Here is a 17,419-nt window from a genome sequence, read left to right on the forward strand (position 1 = left end):
CATGCTTTGTATTTTGAGACACTGCCAAAAGTATATCCAAATATGCCTAAATTGGAAATCAGTTGTAGAATGATTAATATGGAATTGACCATCTTATCCTGAAGTGCTACAATAAATAAAAATAGTGTTAAAGAACCATTTCTATGCTTAATGTCTGTTTTCCCTATCAGACTGCACCACAAAAGCAGGCTCCATGTGTCTTGTTTTCTTGTTCACTGCTGTAATTTTAGCACAGAACATGTGTAATAAATGTGTGTTAACTAAATGGTTAAATATGTGAGGCTCATAACTATCCCCCAGAATATGGGAATAAATGAAATAAATTATTTAAAAATTTAAGACAGATGTTATGCATACGTAATACAATATAAAGTGGTCACCCCCCCCCAAAAAAAAGAGTTTGTACACCTGAAAAAAACAAAAATGAAGAAAAATGTAAACATGTTGATCTTTTATATGCATTTGAAGTGAAGCTGTTATCCGCTTAAAATGGACTGCCATAAATATGTTTTATGTAAGCCTCATGGTGATCATAAAGGAAAAACTTGTAGTAGATACTACAAAAAGAAAGGAATTAGAGCATATTACTATAGAAAATTATTAAATCACAAAGATTGAGAGCAAGAGAGAAGTAAACATAGGAAGTACAAAACAATAAAAAAAACAGTAAAATTGCAATAGTAAGTCCAAATACATCAATAATTACTTTAAATGTAAAGAGATTAAATTATCTAATAAAAAAAACATAGAATAGCTAAATGGAGCTAAAAGCAAGACCCAGCTATATGCTGTGTATAAAAGACCCACTTCAGCTTTAAAGACACACATAGACTGAAAGTAAAATGATGGAAAAAGATTCTGTGCAAATGGAAACAAACAAACAAACAAAAAACCCCAAAAACAAAATACACACACACAAAAAAAAATTTAAAAAAAGCGATAGCTATACTTATGTCAGACAAAATACACATTAAGCCAAAGAGTAACAAGAGAGAAAGAAGGTCATTATATAATGATAAAGGGATCAATTAAGGGATCAATTAGTCAAGAGGATATACCATTGGTAAATATTCATGCACCCATCATAGAAGCACCAAAATACATAAAGCAAGTATTAACAGTTTTGAAGGGTGAAATAGATTGCAGTACAGTAATAGGAGAGGACTTCAATGTCCCACTTTTGACAATGCATAGACCATCTAGACAGAAAATTAATATGGAAGTATTGGACTTAAACTATATGTTAGATCAAAAGTACCTAACAGATATTTATAGACTATTTCATCCAACAGCAGCAGAATGTACATCTTTCACAAGTACACACAAAACATTCTCCAGGATAAATCACATGTTAATCTGCAAAACAAGCCTTAATAAATTTAAGAAGATTAAAATCATATCAAACATCTTATCTGACCACAATCGTATAAATCTAGAAATCATTTACAAGAAGAAAACTGAAAAATTCACAAATATATGGAGATTAAACAATAGTGTACCGAAACACCAGTGGGTCAAAGAAGGAAAAAAAAAGTCTCGTGACATTAAACTGAAAACAAAACACTTACTGAATTCAGAGTAGTGATAGATGCCTACATTGAGGAAATAAAAACTGAACTTTACCATCAAAGAACTAGAAAAAGAACAGACTAAGCCCAAATTATTAGAAGGAAGGAAACAAATATCAAAGCAGAAATGAGATAGAGATGAAAAAGACAATAGAACAGATCAATGAAAGTAAAAGATTTTTAAAAAAATAAACAAATTAGACAAACCTTTAGCAAGACTTACTACGAAAAAAGAGAAAGTACTCAAATAAAATTATAGATGAAAGAGGAAATATTACAATGGTTATTACATAAATACAAAGGATCGTAAGCTATCACTGTGTCCAATTATACACCAATAAATTAGATAACTTAGAAGAAATGGATAAATTTAGAGAAACACATAACCTGTAAGACTGAATCATAAATAGAAAACCTAAAGGACAAATTGCTAATAAGGAGATTGAATCAGTATTCAAACATCTAACAAACAAAATTCCATCATCAGGTGGTTTCACTGGTGAAGTCTGCCAAACATTTAAATAATTAATACCAATCTTTCTCAAACTCTTCCGAAAAACTAAAGAAGAAGTGAGACTTCCAAACTCATTTTATGAAGTCAGCGTTACCCTGATTAGCAAAGCCAGACAACACTATAAGAATAGAAAATTACAGGTCAATATCCCTGATGGATGCAAAAGTCATTAACAAAATATTAGCAAACCAAATCACCAGTACATTAAATGATCATACACCATGATCAAGTGGGATTTATTCCAGGAATGCAAAGATGGTTCAACATCCATAAATCAATTGAGGTATACCATATGAACAGAATAAAAGATAAAAATAAGATAATTTCAATAGATGGAGAAAAAGGACTTAATATAATTTAGCAACCTTTCATATAAAAACTCTCAACAACTGGTTATAGTAGGAATGTACCTCAACATAATAAAGGCCATATATAATATGACAAGCCCACTAATATACTGAATGGTGAAAAGCTGAAATCTTTTCCTTTAAGATCAGGAGCAAGAAAAGAATACCCACTCTTTCCACTTTTATTCAACATACTACTGGAAGTCTTAGCCAGAACAATTAGGTAAGAAAAAGAAATAAAAGATATCCCAATTGGAAAGGAAGAAATAAAACTGTTGCTCTTGGTGTGTGACATGGTATGCTATACAGAAGACCCCAAAGACTCCACCAAAACAAACAAACAAACAAACAAAACAAAAACAAAATCCCAAAACTGTTAGAACTAATAACAAGTTCAGAAAAGTTGCAAGATACAAATTCAATATACAAAACTCAGTTGCATTTCTGTACACTAACAATGAGCTACCAGAAAGAGAAATGATGAAAATAATTCAATTTACAATAGCCTCAAAAGAATAAGGTAGCACATAATAAGCATTTAATAAATATTTGTTGAATGAGTGAAATGTAAAAAAATAAATGATGTTAAGAGATTACAAATTAGTCAAGAATAGGTAATTAGCAATCTATGCTTATGAAGTATTAGGTAGGACACCTGTATATAGTTTATCATAGTGTTTTTGGGTTTTCCTCAACTAATTATTTTATTATATTTCATAATCCTACATTAAATAAAAAATAAAATACTTAAGAACAAATTTAACTGAGGAGGTGAAAGATCTATGCCCTGAAAACTATGCAACATTGATAAAAGTAATTGAAGAAGGTACAAAAAATGGGAAGATATTATGTTTTCATGGATTTTCATTTAACGTGTTCATACTACCCAAAGTGATCTACATATTCAACACAATATCTATAAAAATTCCAATGGCATTTTTCACAGAAATAGAAAAAAACTATCCTAAATTTGTAAAGAACCACGAAAGACTCCAAATAGCCAAAGCGATCTTGACAAAGAACAAATCTGGAGGCATCACACTCCCTGATTTAAAACTATATTACAAAGTTATAGTAATCAAAACAGAATGATATTTGGCATAAAAACAAACACATAGATCAGTAAAATAGAATAGAGAGCCCAGAAATAAACCCATGCATATATGGTCAATTAATTTTGTACAAAGGAGCCAAGAATATATAATAGTAAAAGATAGCTTCTTTGATAAATGTCATAAAAACTGGATAGCCATATGCAAAAGAGTGAAACTGAACCCCTCGCTTATATCCTACACAAAAATCAAGTCAAAATGGAGTAAAGACTTGAACATAAGATCTGAAACCATAAAACTCCTAAAAGAAAACATAGGAGGTAAGCTCCTTGACATTGGTCTTGGCAGTGAGTTTTTGGATTTGACTCGAAGAGTAAAGGCAACAAAAACCTAAATAAACAAATGGGACTACAGCAAACTAAAAAGCTTCTGCTTCGCAAAGGAAACCACCAACAGAATGAAAAGGCAAACACTGGAATGGGACAAAATATTTGCAAACCATCTATTCGATAAGGGGTTAATATCCAAAATATATAAGGAACCCATACAACCCAATACCAAAAACCCAAATAGCTCAATTTTAAAAATGGGCAAAACGCCTGAGTGGACATTTTTCCTAAAAAGACCTACAGATAGCAAAGAGGTACATCACAAATCATCAGGAAAATGCAAACTAAACGCAAATCAGGAGATATCACACCTATTAGAAGGGCTGTTATCAAAAAGATAAAGAGATGACAAATGCTGGCAAGGATGTGGAGAAAAGGGAACCCTTGTGCACTGTTGGTGGGAGTATAAACTGGTGCAGTCACTATGGAAAGCAGTATGGAGGTTCCTTAAGAAATTAAAAATAGAATTACCATATGATCCAGTAATTCCATTTCTAGGTATTTATCCAAAGGAAACAAAACCATTGCCTTGAAGAGATATCTGTATTCCCATACTCATTGCTGCATTATTCACAACAGCCAAGGTATGGAAACAACCTAAATGTCCATCAGTGGATCAAGAAGATGTTGTATATATGTACAATGACATATTATTCAGCCTTAAATAAAAAGGAAATCCTGTCATTTGTGATCGCATGAACCTGGAAGGCATTAGACTACATAAAATAAGCCAGATAAAGACAAATACTGCTTGATATTACTTATAAATGGAATATAAAACCAAACACAAAACATAGAAATAGAGTAGTATCAGGGGTGGGGGAAATAGGGAAGTTTGGTAAACGGATACAAACTTTCAGTTATAAGGTGAATGAGGTTTGAGGATCTATTGTATAACTTGGTGACTATAGTTGATAACAATGTATTGTATAACTAAATTTGCTAAGAGAACTGAGTGCTGGTGAGATTGATTTCAAAAGAGAGAGAGGGAGAGAAGCCATAACTAAGGGTTGTAAGGAATGCAAAATGGGATAACTGTGGATCCTAAAGATAACAGGAGATATGAAGTAAGTATCATAACTATGGCAATCAATATGAAAATTTTCATGATTTGGATACCTTTCTAGAAGAACACAACTTACCCAAATTGACAGAAAATATACTTAAAAGTATTAAAATTGAACCTATAATTTAGAATATTCCTTCAAATAAAACTCTAGGCCCTGATGACTTTGCTGGTGAATACCACTAAATAATTAGAGAAGAAATCATGCCACTATTACACAAACAAACCCAGAGAATAAAAAGAAAAAGAGGTAAATCTCCCCAATTCATTTTCGAGGAGGGGCTTTCTTAATAAAAGCTAACAAGGTCACTTCAAAGTAAGAAAAGTCATTTATTCACGACCATTGGTACAGACATCCCCCACACACACTCAAAAAGAAGCACAGTGAATCGAGCAATAAATATATAAAAAGTAATGCATCACCATGGAGTTGTGTTTATGCCATGAGTACAAGGCTGGTTTGACTTGAAAATCAATCAGTGTAGTTCCTACATTAACCATGCATAGAAAAAAAGGAGTCAAATAGAATTATCTCAACAGGCCATAGAAAACATTTTATAAAATTCAGCATCAACCCATGATTCTAATAAACAAAATAATAATTTATTTATTAACAAGCCAGGAGTTAATTTATTAACTTTATTTATTAACAAGCCAGGAGTAGATGGGAAATTGCCTAATCTGGTAAAGAGCCTACCAAAAATTCCTAGTTTTGAAATCAGGACTAAGACAAGCTTGCCCATTACTGCTTCTACTCAAAATTGTGTTTCGAGTTCTGCTGGCAAGTGAAAACAGGAAACTAAAGGTGTAAGGATTGCAGAAGGGGAACAAAAGCAGCCATCATTCATATGGTATTATTGGATCGTTGTGTGCATAGGAAATAAAATTATAGACAAATTATTTGAGTAGGTTGTTTTAATCAAATACCTAGAGAAAAAAAAAATCTAAAAAATGATATGCAAGATTTCGATGCAGAAGAATAATGAACTTTATTGATAGAAGTAAAGAGAAAACTACATAAATAGAGGGATGTAGCATGTTTATGGATCAAAAGAGTCAAAACTGCTGGCATCTTCTCCCCAAACTGTTCTACATAGTCAAAGCAATTTCTCTCAAACTGCTAACAGGTTTTCTTGTGTGCATGTGTGTGTGTGCATATGTGTGTGAAACTTGAGAAGCTGATTCCAAAATGATAATAAAAAACAAACAGCAAGGAATAGAAGATTATCTTAATGCAGAACAAGGTGGCAGTAAGTGGCTCTACCAGCCATCAACATTGGTTATAAAGCTACAGTAATTAAAAATGTGCAACTAACCCAAGGATAGGTGAATAGATCAATGGAAATGACAGGGTCACTGAAGAAAACGTCTTGGGTCAGGGCCAGAAGAGTCACCTTTCTCTGGCCACTTGTGTGATGGCTTTCTCTGAGTCAGGGTCTCTCTTTCTCTCTCCCTCCCTGCCTCCCTAAACTTTGATGAGCAATGCAGTTTTTTATTTAAGCCTCATAAGGAGGATAGAGAATGTGATTACATCATATTGCAAAACTTTCTGAAATCCCATTTAGAGATTTCTGTCTTTCCCTAAATTCTCCTCCCAGCAGCTGATGCCCCTTCCCTTCCCTTCCCTCTCTGGCCTAGCTCTTCATTTCTTCCTGTACTCCTGGATTTTTTGTTTACAGAACAATTTCCCCCTTCCCTCAGTTTCCCTAACTTACGTCTCTATCATCACCTCGCCTACCAAACAGAAAGCGTGTTGAGGACTCACTCTTATAAAAAGGGGAAAGTTGGAAAGTACTACTTATGGTAATTTAAAGTTTTCCCCTGTCACATACTGCTGTGCATGACTTGAATTGTCTTTGTGTATATTTTCAGTATGATCAGGAAAAACAGAAGCTTTCCATTTTGGCACAAACTCAAGTGCAGGGGTGACTTGCGTGGTACAGACTGTAAGAGGGCAGTGTTGCCCTCTGCATGTGCTGTCTAACCCGTCCTTGGACACCAGGCTGCAGGGAGTTAGTGTGTTGCAAACACTCACCCTGTTCGTGCAGAGGTGCCCCTTAGCACAAAACACCTCAGCAGCCCCAGTTTCATGGACGTGCCACCTACGCAGTCACACGGGGCCCCACACTTGGAATGGTTTTGCGCTTGGTTTAATGTTCTGCTGTCATCATTTTGAAATTCTTGATAGTTTATGCACGAGGGGCTATATATTTTCATTTTGCTCTGGGCCCCGCCAATGATGGTGGCCACCCCTGGGCTGAGGGTAGGAGGGTTACAGTCTTGCTGGATTTTACAACCCAGAAGGTCAAACCTCTGGGCTGAGTGCCCTGTGAAATCCTTTCTCTGGTTTCTCAGAAACCATTTCCTCTTTTTAGCTCTCAGTTGTGCCCCTGGGTTTGGCAGCTGGGTGTTCACTGACTGCTCTACTGAATCTCTCCCGTTCATTTCCTGCTCACTTTAGATGTTTTCACAACAGCAAAACGGGGTTTGTTAGCATCTGGCCCCAACCTCCTGCTCCCACACTGAATATGGCCGGCAACTCCAACCACCGCCCACCCCAAGGCACCACTCTGACCACGTGGAAACTTCTCTGTCACTGGAATGTGACATGCCTCATGCCTCTGGGCTCTCTCGTGTGCTTTTCTTTCTGTCTGGAATGCTCTTCTGTCACCACTGCCCACTGTCCCTTTGGCTCTCATTCTTTTAGACCCATCCCAGATGTCATCTTCTGCATCGAACCCTTTAAGAGCACCTCAGGCAGAAGTCACTGCCCACTGGCCCTTGTTCCTATGGTTCTGAAGCCACCTCTGCCCTAGCCAGTAACAGTATGGCACGTGGGATTTGGTCTTACCTTCCATTCTCTCCCACCCACCATATTCTGGATAAATCAGTTCTTGACTTGGCATATAAGTCAGCCATTCCTTCTAGACAGATCTCCTTGAGTGCTTGCAATTCCTTCATCGTAGCACTAATCATATAATCGGTGCCCCGGGTCTGTTTCCCTTATGGTGGCCCGAGGGCCTAGCTGAGTTCTGAGCACATACCTGGCTCAATAAATATGTATTCAAGCCATTAACAAGTAAGTGAATGAAGGTATATGTGCATTATCGTTTGGACTGTGGGTGTTCAAACTTAGTTTGATTTCTTTCTCTCTTCTTATTTCTTAACTCACTGATTGGCATGTATGAGGTACTCATTAATGTTTTCTCAGTTAAAAAAAAAATCGATGTGATTGTTGCGATCTCATAGTGGCCTCTTAGACTTGGGCTTGGGTGGGTACCCCCAGTGACTTCATCCCTGACTTGAGATTGCATTCTTCAAAGCAGGATGACAGGATGACAACATGGCAATGTGGGCTGACACTCACTCAGGCCCAAGAGTATGAATTTTCCATGATGTTTTAATAAACCTCATACTGTTGTCTAGAGAATGGAAGAAAGTAATGCTAAATTCATAAAAATGTAACTGTCTGTGCCAAGAACATAGAATTATAATAAGCATCACAGGAGAGTTTGAGCTTTGGAAAAACACTGAGAATCATCCCTTGAAAGAGCTGCTGACCTTCTTTAGGAGTGGGCCTGACCTTGGACTCAGAGCTTTAATCAGGACTCTTCCTGTCCTTGCTCTCATCCTCCTGACATGATCTGGGCTCCCACTTTGCACTCCCCGCCCCCACTGTTCAACTTCTACCTTGAGAACCAGCAGGGCAGTATCTTCCTTTTGAGGCGTGTCCTTACTCCTTATCGTGTGGTGGGCGTGTTCCTTCTTGAGGCCAGCTCCAGCTTCTTTGTGAAACTCCCTTCCCCCAAGAAACCAGCTCCCCGTGGGAAGAAGTTGGGGGTGTCTCTTGTTCCCCTGTCCGTGTGGTACTTCTTAGGAGACTGGCTCCTCTTCTCTGTATAGAATTCCCAACTGCAGAAGGAATTCTCTCTGTCAAAGGAAAGCACTTGAGGTGAACAGTCTCATTACATGGAGGACCGAGAGAAGGAATTGAGTGAAACTGGGCACTGATGGGATGCTTGTGGTAAGCCAGTGATGTGCTAGGAAATCATAGGAAGATCAATTTGGGATTCTTACATATAAGGAAGAATGTTCCAGTCAGAGCTGAGCTCCTTAAGATTGGAGTAGGAAGTTTTTTGAGACAGCGAGCTACCTATCACTAGAAATGTTACTGTGTAGGCTGGGCGTATGAGGGCTGATAGAGACAGAATTCTTGCACTGGGTAGGAGGTTAGCTAAAGAGAGTCTCTCTGGTTTCTCTTGACTTTCAAGCTTCTGTTATTTTATTATAGGGTTCTAACCCTATAATGCAGTTTATATTTCAAAATACTGTACTTAATTAGTTGTTTTCTAAACTCCTTCTGAAGTAAATCAGCTTCATACAGTGGTAATTAGTTTATTAGTAGAAACAATGACAGGGTCTGCAACATGCATATTTTTGTGTATGTGGCAAACACAAGAAAGGCTGACTATTATTATTCCTGCACTCTTTTCCAGAAATGAGATCTTCTAGTGTCCCTGTGAGGATGTAACAGTAACTTAATCAGGTTAATAAATAATATGAACATAAAGAAAGAATTATTAATGTGGAATATTCAAAAATGCTGGAGCCACATTAATCAATCTTCAAACAATGAAACATGGGTTTCTTATTAGTTGACTTTCTTACAATTGCGGTGAACACAGAAGGCAAGATGATATTTAAGAAAGCAAACATAGAACTTCCAAATCACAGTTACTTATTTATTTATGTTTGCAGTGTTGCCCCTGCAGGGGCACGAGCCTGGGACATCTGGTAGACCTGACTGTATGTGGCAGTGTGCAGGGCACACTGGAGGGATCAGGACTCCTCCGCCAGTGATAATCGAAACATGACTACCGTGGCTCAGCCAAATAGTGTCTTATTTTGTTCCCAAAAGTCTAGAGCTAGATAGGTGGTTGAAAGGTGGTACAATTGTGTGAAGAAACCATCAAGGACGTAGTCTCCCTTTAACTTCAGATCTGCCAATTTTAGACTGTGGTTTTTGCCTGCAAGGTCCAAGATGGCTGAGCTACCTCAGGCCTTCAGTTGCATTCTGGACAGAAAGAAGAAGGAAGTGACGTAGACGAAGGGGTGGTGCCTATTCCAGGAAAGCAAAACTTTCCAGGAAATTCCAGCTGACTTAAGTTTATGGTCTCATTGAACCAAACTGTGTTACATGTTTGGTTCTTGCTGAACCTGAAGATATACCAAACTCAGGGATTGTTAGTAAAGAGGGTGGATGGATATTGGTTAGGTAACCATCTGTGACTGCCATCACCTATGTGTTTCAGGCTTCTGCTGAGATAGATTCTGCCCTCTGTTTCTTCTTTTTCTGGACTGGAGGATCTCCACTACGGACTTTGAGTTGTAGGAGATACTTCTACCTAGGGTTTCCGGGTGGGAATTCTCGCCCATTCTTGTGAATTTTTTCACTTTCCCATTCCCGAATCCCAAGAAAAGTTGGTCAGGAAATTGGGAAAATCGGCTCCTTGAACGCAGGTGGCTGGTAGTATCGGCTGTCACTTTGTGGAAACAATTCATCACGGAGAACAGAAAACAGTTTATATCTCCGGATTAAGGAACGGGAAAGTGAAAAAATTCCTGAGAACGGGTGAGAATTCCCGCCCGGAAACCCTACCTCTATCTGAAAGACCTGGTGAGGCTCTTACAGGGCTGCCCTTGGCCCTTCAATGTTTAAGTCCATGCGATATAATTAGGAAGTTTCTGTCTTCAGGCTGTGAGCCATAGTTGAGCCACTCACAACTACAGTGTCCTCCAGGGGTCTCACGGAGGTTATCAGCTGCATACTTAAATACTCTCTGGTGCCGCCATAGAGAAAAGTCTGACACTCACAGTCATGTTGTGACTTTCCCCCACGTTTCCTCCCAGATTTAAGCTTCCTCCCAGACCTTCTCCTGGACATTGTGGTCTTGCTGGCTGTTAACACTTAAAAGAACAAGCACTCCTCTTTGGAACAGACCAATCAATACCTTGAGATTTGTTTAAGCTGAGTAGAAGGTCCTATCTTGAAACAAGATAGATGGCTCTCCTGACGTACTCTAGGAATTTCTGTCTGGTACAGGCACAGAAGAGGCAACTGAAAACAGAACTCCAACCTTTTTAGAACTGACAGAGACAAAGAATGTCCAGCCCAGCCTTCTCATGTTACAGAGGAGAACACCAACATTTGAAGGAATTAGTGCCTTCCTCCAGGTGTGGTATGGCAGAGCGCTGGTGTCAAAACTAGAGGAAGGAGGATTGTACAGAGAGAGGTAGAGGGCTCTCTCTCATCTTCTGATTAGGTCTGTATTGCGTTCATCATTTAAGTGCCCGCAGGCATGGGTGCTTACCCAGTGCTATAGATAAAAAGCTGTGAGAGGTGCTGTGGTATTGTGGCTGCTCGATCCAATGCCCACTCTGCCATGCTTTGGTAGGTGACACTTAGCTGTTCCTTAGTTTACTCACCTGTAAAATGAAAACAATGGCAGCAATGTAAATCTAAAACAGTAGTTGCAGGGAGAATAAATGGAGTTGATAGAACAGTACCCAGCACATCATAACATAGAAATGTTTGCTGTCACCACGATTAGTTACAGGTTCTGAGTCCTTGAATCTTGCACGATGGCCCATGCGCACCTTGAAGAAGCACAACAAAGAGCCAGTGGGGGTATTAAGTGTTAAGTCAGGATGCTTGGTTCTTGTTACCAGCACCAAGGGATCTTCTCATATCACAAATAATGGGATTATCCCCAAAGTAAATCAGCATGGCACAAAATACACGATCTGCGATAGGAAATACTTTTCTGGTGCACTTATGTGAATGGCCTGTGTCGGCAGCTTCATGCATTTGTTTCTTGTACTTTTTAAAAACGTGGTGAGCTTCAAACGCTAGTCTTTCATACCAGCTGTGTGAGGAGGAACTGCCACCAAAGACATGCATGGAATTCTTATACTAGATCTTTTTTTTTTTTTAAAGAACACTTTAATTGAACATTACTTTAATTCTTGCAACAGCATTATGGTAGTTGATCACATTTTGAAATTATCTTTGTCTCATCTGCTACTTGAATGGCATGAAACATTTCCCTCCACTTCCTTGCCCTCTCCCAAGGGTCATTTTCCTCATTCTTTTCTTTGCCCTGTCTGGCCTCTGACCCTGCCCAGCTCTGCTGTTTCCATGGACTTCTGAATCTAATTAATGCCGTAGTGGCTATATAAGTGAATTATGTAGGCAGGAGGACATTAGAAACTTTGAGGAAGGTGCATTCCTTAGGGAAAACCTGGTTTTGTACAAAAAAAAAAAAAAAAAAAGAAAAAAAAGAAAAGAAACGCAGGTGGAGGGGGCAGAATCTCAGTGAAAGGGTGAAACACCAGTAACACCCTTACGCTCATTAAGTATCTGTTGCGTGATGAGCACATGCAACCTTAGAAGCATCTCTTGACATCTGGGTGATAATCAGCCATTATGGAAGCTGGCTGAGTGGCAAATAGTTCAAATATGCCACCATTGCAAATCGGCCTTAGCCATATGATGGGGGGACAGGCATGCCCCACCCCAGCCCCTTTCCTGGTCACTTCACAACCATTTGTGGGGAACGTGTGCTTAGATGATCCCTGGAATGACCCACAACATTCTCCAACTCTCCAGGACGTGGGCAGACAAGGGGGAGGGGGCCAGAGTGCTGAAGTTCTTGCCGGAGGATACTGTCAGAGAGCCCAAGGCAGAGATGGTCCCTATGCCCCATGTTTCCATGGAAACATAGGAGGAGTGATGACAGCCAGCACAGCCACACCATCTGCTCAGGACCTGGTGAATGATGAAAAAAATAGAAACAGAAAGGCACCTCGATCCCAGGCTAGAACCACTCTGAGATACCAATGGAGAGGCAGAGGCCTGAAGACATTAGAGTTCCCAGGTGCATCAAAACCGAAGCTGTCCTGGGGCTCGACATATTAGCATGTAATTTGCAAGCAGAAAGCCTAGAGAGCTTATCCTGCAATCTGTAGATACAGTTACAAACACCCAAGAAGCCTCTGGAAGGAGAAGCAGCCTGGCTGGAACAGGAAAGAAGGTGTAGTGACAAACCATGCTGGAGGTGGAGTGGAGGCTCCCATCACCTTCCAGCAAGACCACCTGCGCAGCTGGCTTTTGGCCAAACATCTTTTTCTAGGGGAATGTTGGGATTAGAAAAGGAAAACCCCCACCTGGTCACAAAGGCGACCTCTGAGTTGCACCCATGTCTTTAGAATAAGGCATGAATAAATAAAGCCATGCAAGCTCTCTTCTCTCCATTCATAGCCAAAAGGAGATTTTAGTTGGACGCCATAGATTTGCTTCTGGGTCTACTTAGGAGGATTCCAATTCAGGTTTAGGGGGTGTGAGTGGAGCCCCTGCTAAATGCACTTGTACGCATACCCCAGACTAAGCAGGAATCATTCCTTAGTCCCTTTCCTTTGTAGACTTTTTTCACCTAAACAAACAGACCTGACCTAGGAAGCCAGCAGCTCCCCTCACGGAGCTGTCTACCCCACACCTCTTGGGAACTGGGTGGTTTCACTCAGTGTCTGCAGAATTGCCAGATCTGTCTCAGGAGAAAAGTTGTTCAAGTCTCAAGGCCGTTAGTGTGCATAGGCCCTTCATCAGCTTCATAGGAAACACCCGTTTTTATTTTTAATTTAGATAGTCTCTTACTCCTTTACAAAAATTCTTCCCCTTTAGTTCTGACATTCTAATTCCAAGAAGTCCAAGTCCCGCCCCCCTTTTTTGCTTTGTATTAAGGATTTAAAAATTTGACAACCAGATTAAATACTTGTTTTGGTGAGGGTACTTAGGGGCTGGAGAATGATGTGACCATCTTAATAAACCAGATAATAATAATAATAAAGACCTCCCTATAAAGGCTGTCATTAATGTTATACATTTTACTTGTAAATACTATTCATTTAGATTTATTTCCAAGACAACTTAGTAAAAATGGTATCTACAACTATTTGGGTTTCTTCTAAGGCTCTATTCTCCAACTGGACATGCTACACAAAAACATACACTGGGGATAAAAGTACCAATGCAACTTCTCCCATGCTAGAGGCCCCCAAAAGAAAATAGGAGCTATTTCTGATGGAAAAAAAAAAGTAAATACCCACAGTGAAAGCGCTTTAGGTTCAAAAACACTAATGTATTAACACAAGGCACCATGTTTAGGTTCAAATATAAATCTCCCCATTACTACATGGCTTTTGGGGAGAAGCCTTTTATGAGTCAACCCCTCCACCAGCTCCATACCCTCCAATGCTTTCTCTTTTCTTTCCTGGGAATATCTATTTATCTTCAGCCTCCACGATGAAGACAAATCCGTATGTTGAGCTTCAAGTCTAGGATGGGACTCCCAGTAAACACGGTTCTGTTTGTTCGTCAGCAGCCCTCTTTTGTATAAACAGATGTGGTGGGAAGCGAAGGAGAGCCAAGTCTCTGCGAGGGGTGGGAGGTCTGCTTCTGGAAGCTTCCCAGCTGCAGCCCCCAGCACCGGGACAGGATGCATTTCTTGTTCAGGCGTTGGAACTTGCAGTTCTTCCAGAGAGGGGCTGTTCCCTCCTCTCCTCCACCCTCCACCCCCATCCTTTGTTCCTGGGAATGCTGTCTGGATGGCTCAGGCATCTCACTTTTGCCAGAGCAAACATTTCCCGCAAGCGTATGCTAAGGAGATATTAGGAACACAGATTTTTTTTTTCCTTCTCTCCAAATACACTGTGGACAGGGATTTGGGAAGACAGCCCTTCACACCTGTACTTTCTCCTGTTCAGAATCTCTTTGTTCTCCTGTAGCCTTGGTACTACCTTCAACTAATGAGGGAGGCTTTTAGGGACCGGAATTGTCAGCTTGTAAAAGAACAATTCCGTTTTCTCAAGCTACGTAGAAGCTCCCTCTGCCTTAATTTACTGTTTTACATTCTGCACGTTAGTTACGGGTGTTAATAAAAGAAGGGCTGCTTCAGAGCTGGGGGAAAGACGAGTGGATGAGTATTTTGTAATCCAACCCCAAATAGGCAGGAATTCTCATTGGTCTTTTCTTCGTCTCCATGTTCTCCAGACTTTGTTTGTTAATCCTCATTCAGGGAGGTGAGGAGGGTGACTCCCGGGCTTGGCCCTGGCGGGATCCTGTGCCTTCTACCTAGGGGTCTAGATTTCCAGGGGCCCCAGTCAGTGGCTCTTCTTGAGAAAGAACAAAGGGGAGAGTACCAGAAAGGCCTCCCAATGGCAGGGAGTGTATGTGTGTATGTGTGTGGGGCAGGGTAGGGGGTAGGTGCAAGTGGTGGGACCCTGCTTCGCTGCTCTGCACTGCTCTCTCCAGGAAGCCTTTGGGATCCTGAGTGAGGCTCCCCGAGCTGTGGTCAAGAGGACAGGAGGGTTGGGAAGGAGGAAGGGTTCCCGGATTTGGAGAAACGGATCTAGATGCGGGCTTCTCAGCGCGTCTATAGAAACCAGAGAGAGGAAAGTGTTTTTTAACATCAAGGAAGTAAGAATAATAAGGACTCGAGTTTTAGGAGCCACAGTGACACTATAGCATCCTTCCAGCTGACAATACGCCACTCTCCAGACTGGAGATGGGGCGGGAAGTTTGCAGTCTACACCCAGAGGCCTGCCCCCTTCCCTGTAAGAAATAAAAAGTGGGGAGCTTGGTTTCCAGGGACTGGCCGGCTGGAGGGTGGTGGGACCCCCCCCCCCCCCACTGCAGGCCAAACTGCAGGTCCTGCCAGAAGAGCTGTCTTCTCCGCTTCCCCTTTATTTCCCTTAACTTACTGACTCCAGATATTTTAAATGGTTTGTTTACGGCGCGGCTGGAGGAGGCACAGTTAACTCTCACGGGCCTGGGGCGGCCCGGAATTTCCCAGCACCGAATCCAGGTCTGCATCCTCCCCGCTGCCGGAGCGCACGGATGGGTCAAATGGATCCTTGGCCCGGAAGGAGAGCGTGCCGACCAGGAGGAGCGCGCGGGCCGGGCCAGGCAGCGGGAGGTGCGCGGGGCGGCCCGCTCGGCATCCCCGCTGGGCACCCCCGCCCGGCCATCCGCCCCGCTCGTAGAGCCGCCCCGGGCGCCCCCTGGCTGCCGAGGGGCGGGCGGGCGGCGAGGGTGCGGGGAGCCCGGCGGCGCGGCCTGCGGGCGCCGCGGGACCCCGAGGGGCGGTGCGGGAGCGCTGGGGCGCGCGGGCGGGCGCGGCGCGGGGCTCAGGGTGCGCGCGCCTCGGCCTCGCCCGCGCACACGCGCCTCCCCGAGGAGAAAGAGGCGGCAGGCGGCGCGGGGCGGGGAGGAGGAGGGGCGGGCGCGGCGCGGCGCGGCGAGCTCGCCGCTCTCCCGAGTGTGCCTGCGCGCGAGCCGGCGAGCGGGTGAGTGCGGCGGCTGCCGCCCGGCCGGCCCGGCGGCGTCGGGGAGGGGGGCGCCGGGAGCCCAACCTGGGGTGGGGGGCGGCGGGCGGCCCCGGCGCGACTGGGATGCACCTTCAGCGCCGCTTTTCGTTGCAGCGCGCGGGCGGCCCGAGCCTCGGCGGCGCTGACACCGAGACATCCCACCATGGACAGCTTCGACTTAGCCCTGCTCCAGGAATGGGACCTCGAGTCGCTGTGGTGAGTCCCCGCGCCGGCCGCTGGGGCAGGCAGGAGAGACCAGGGGCGGCCGCGGCGGCCAGCGCCTCACCTGGGCCGGGGGCTTGGCTGTGGGGGTGGGGTGGGCCGGGGCGCCCGCGGCGCCGGCTCCTTTCTGCCTCCCCCGGGTGGATGCGCGGCCGCCTTCCCGTCTTCTTGCCCCCTTTCCTGTCCCCTTCCCCCCTCGCCCCGGTGCTGCCTGCCCCAGCCCAGGGGCCGGTGATTCGGGGAGCCAGGGGACAGACAGAGCGCAGCCGTGGAGAGAAAAAAAGAACCGATTTCTAGAACGTGTCACTAGTGCCCGGGATCCACCCCTCGACCCCGTACCCCGTCTTCCCTCCCTGTGTCCCCTCCCTCTTCTGCGAGAGCCTCTGGTTCCCACCATCGACCCCCTGGAGTTGGGGCTGCAGCGAAGTGCCCTAGAGGATGCTCCGGCCACTGCGTGTCGGCGCCAGGTCTGGGCGGCTGCGTCCTTTCTGTCCCCTCCCACCCACTCCCACTCGACACGGAAAGTGAGCACCAGGGCAGGGGGACGAGTGTTTTTCTCTGTGCGGGAATTCCAGAGGCCTTGGCCCGGGAAAACTCATCTCCTAGAGGTTCCCAATTCCTTTGGGCCCTTTCTGCACACCTCCCACTACAGTTGTCCCCTCTCGCCCCCTGTATCCCTTTATGCCCCGCTCACGGCCCGCAGCCCCGGGAGCCCTCCGGGTTCTGTGCTCAGGTTCTCACACTGAAGAGCTGCTGTAGGTAAATCGCCGCTAGAAGCAGTTCAATTCCAGTTGTGGGTGTTTTAAAAATCCCATTGGCTGCTTCAGCATCTTTTTT

At 43.1% G+C, this 17,419-nt stretch overlaps 1 protein-coding gene and 1 long non-coding RNA gene across 11 annotated transcripts in view; one reads left to right on the forward strand and one right to left on the reverse strand.

Moving 5' to 3' along the window:
- Positions 1 to 17,419, forward strand: part of AFF3 (ALF transcription elongation factor 3) — a 545,430-nt gene that overhangs the window by 27,740 nt on the left and 500,271 nt on the right. For 2 of the 10 annotated variants that reach the window (XM_074332376.2, XM_074332379.2), the window contains exons 1-2: positions 16,185 to 16,339; positions 16,475 to 16,576. In XM_074332376.2, the coding sequence (XP_074188477.1) occupies positions 16,524 to 16,576 (53 nt within the window). In that variant the 5' untranslated portion in view covers positions 16,185 to 16,339; positions 16,475 to 16,523. Of the gene's footprint in view, positions 1 to 15,724; positions 15,970 to 16,184; positions 16,340 to 16,474; positions 16,577 to 17,419 lie in introns of those variants that run through there. The other 8 variants (XM_074332380.2, XM_074332381.2, XM_074332377.2 and 5 more) reach the window with 6 other exon arrangements.
- LOC141571581 (uncharacterized) lies at positions 8,319 to 15,896 on the reverse strand. Its single transcript, XR_012496421.2, has 4 exons — positions 15,755 to 15,896; positions 14,241 to 15,426; positions 11,308 to 11,422; positions 8,319 to 8,866 (listed from the first exon to the last, which is right to left on the reverse strand). It is a non-coding gene; the product is annotated as an uncharacterized LOC141571581 (long non-coding RNA).

Source organism: Rhinolophus sinicus, chromosome 2 (genome assembly GCF_057876585.1).
Source record: "Rhinolophus sinicus isolate RSI-liver-muscle chromosome 2, RSI-T2T, whole genome shotgun sequence".
Lineage (NCBI taxonomy): Eukaryota > Metazoa > Chordata > Mammalia > Chiroptera > Rhinolophidae > Rhinolophus > Rhinolophus sinicus.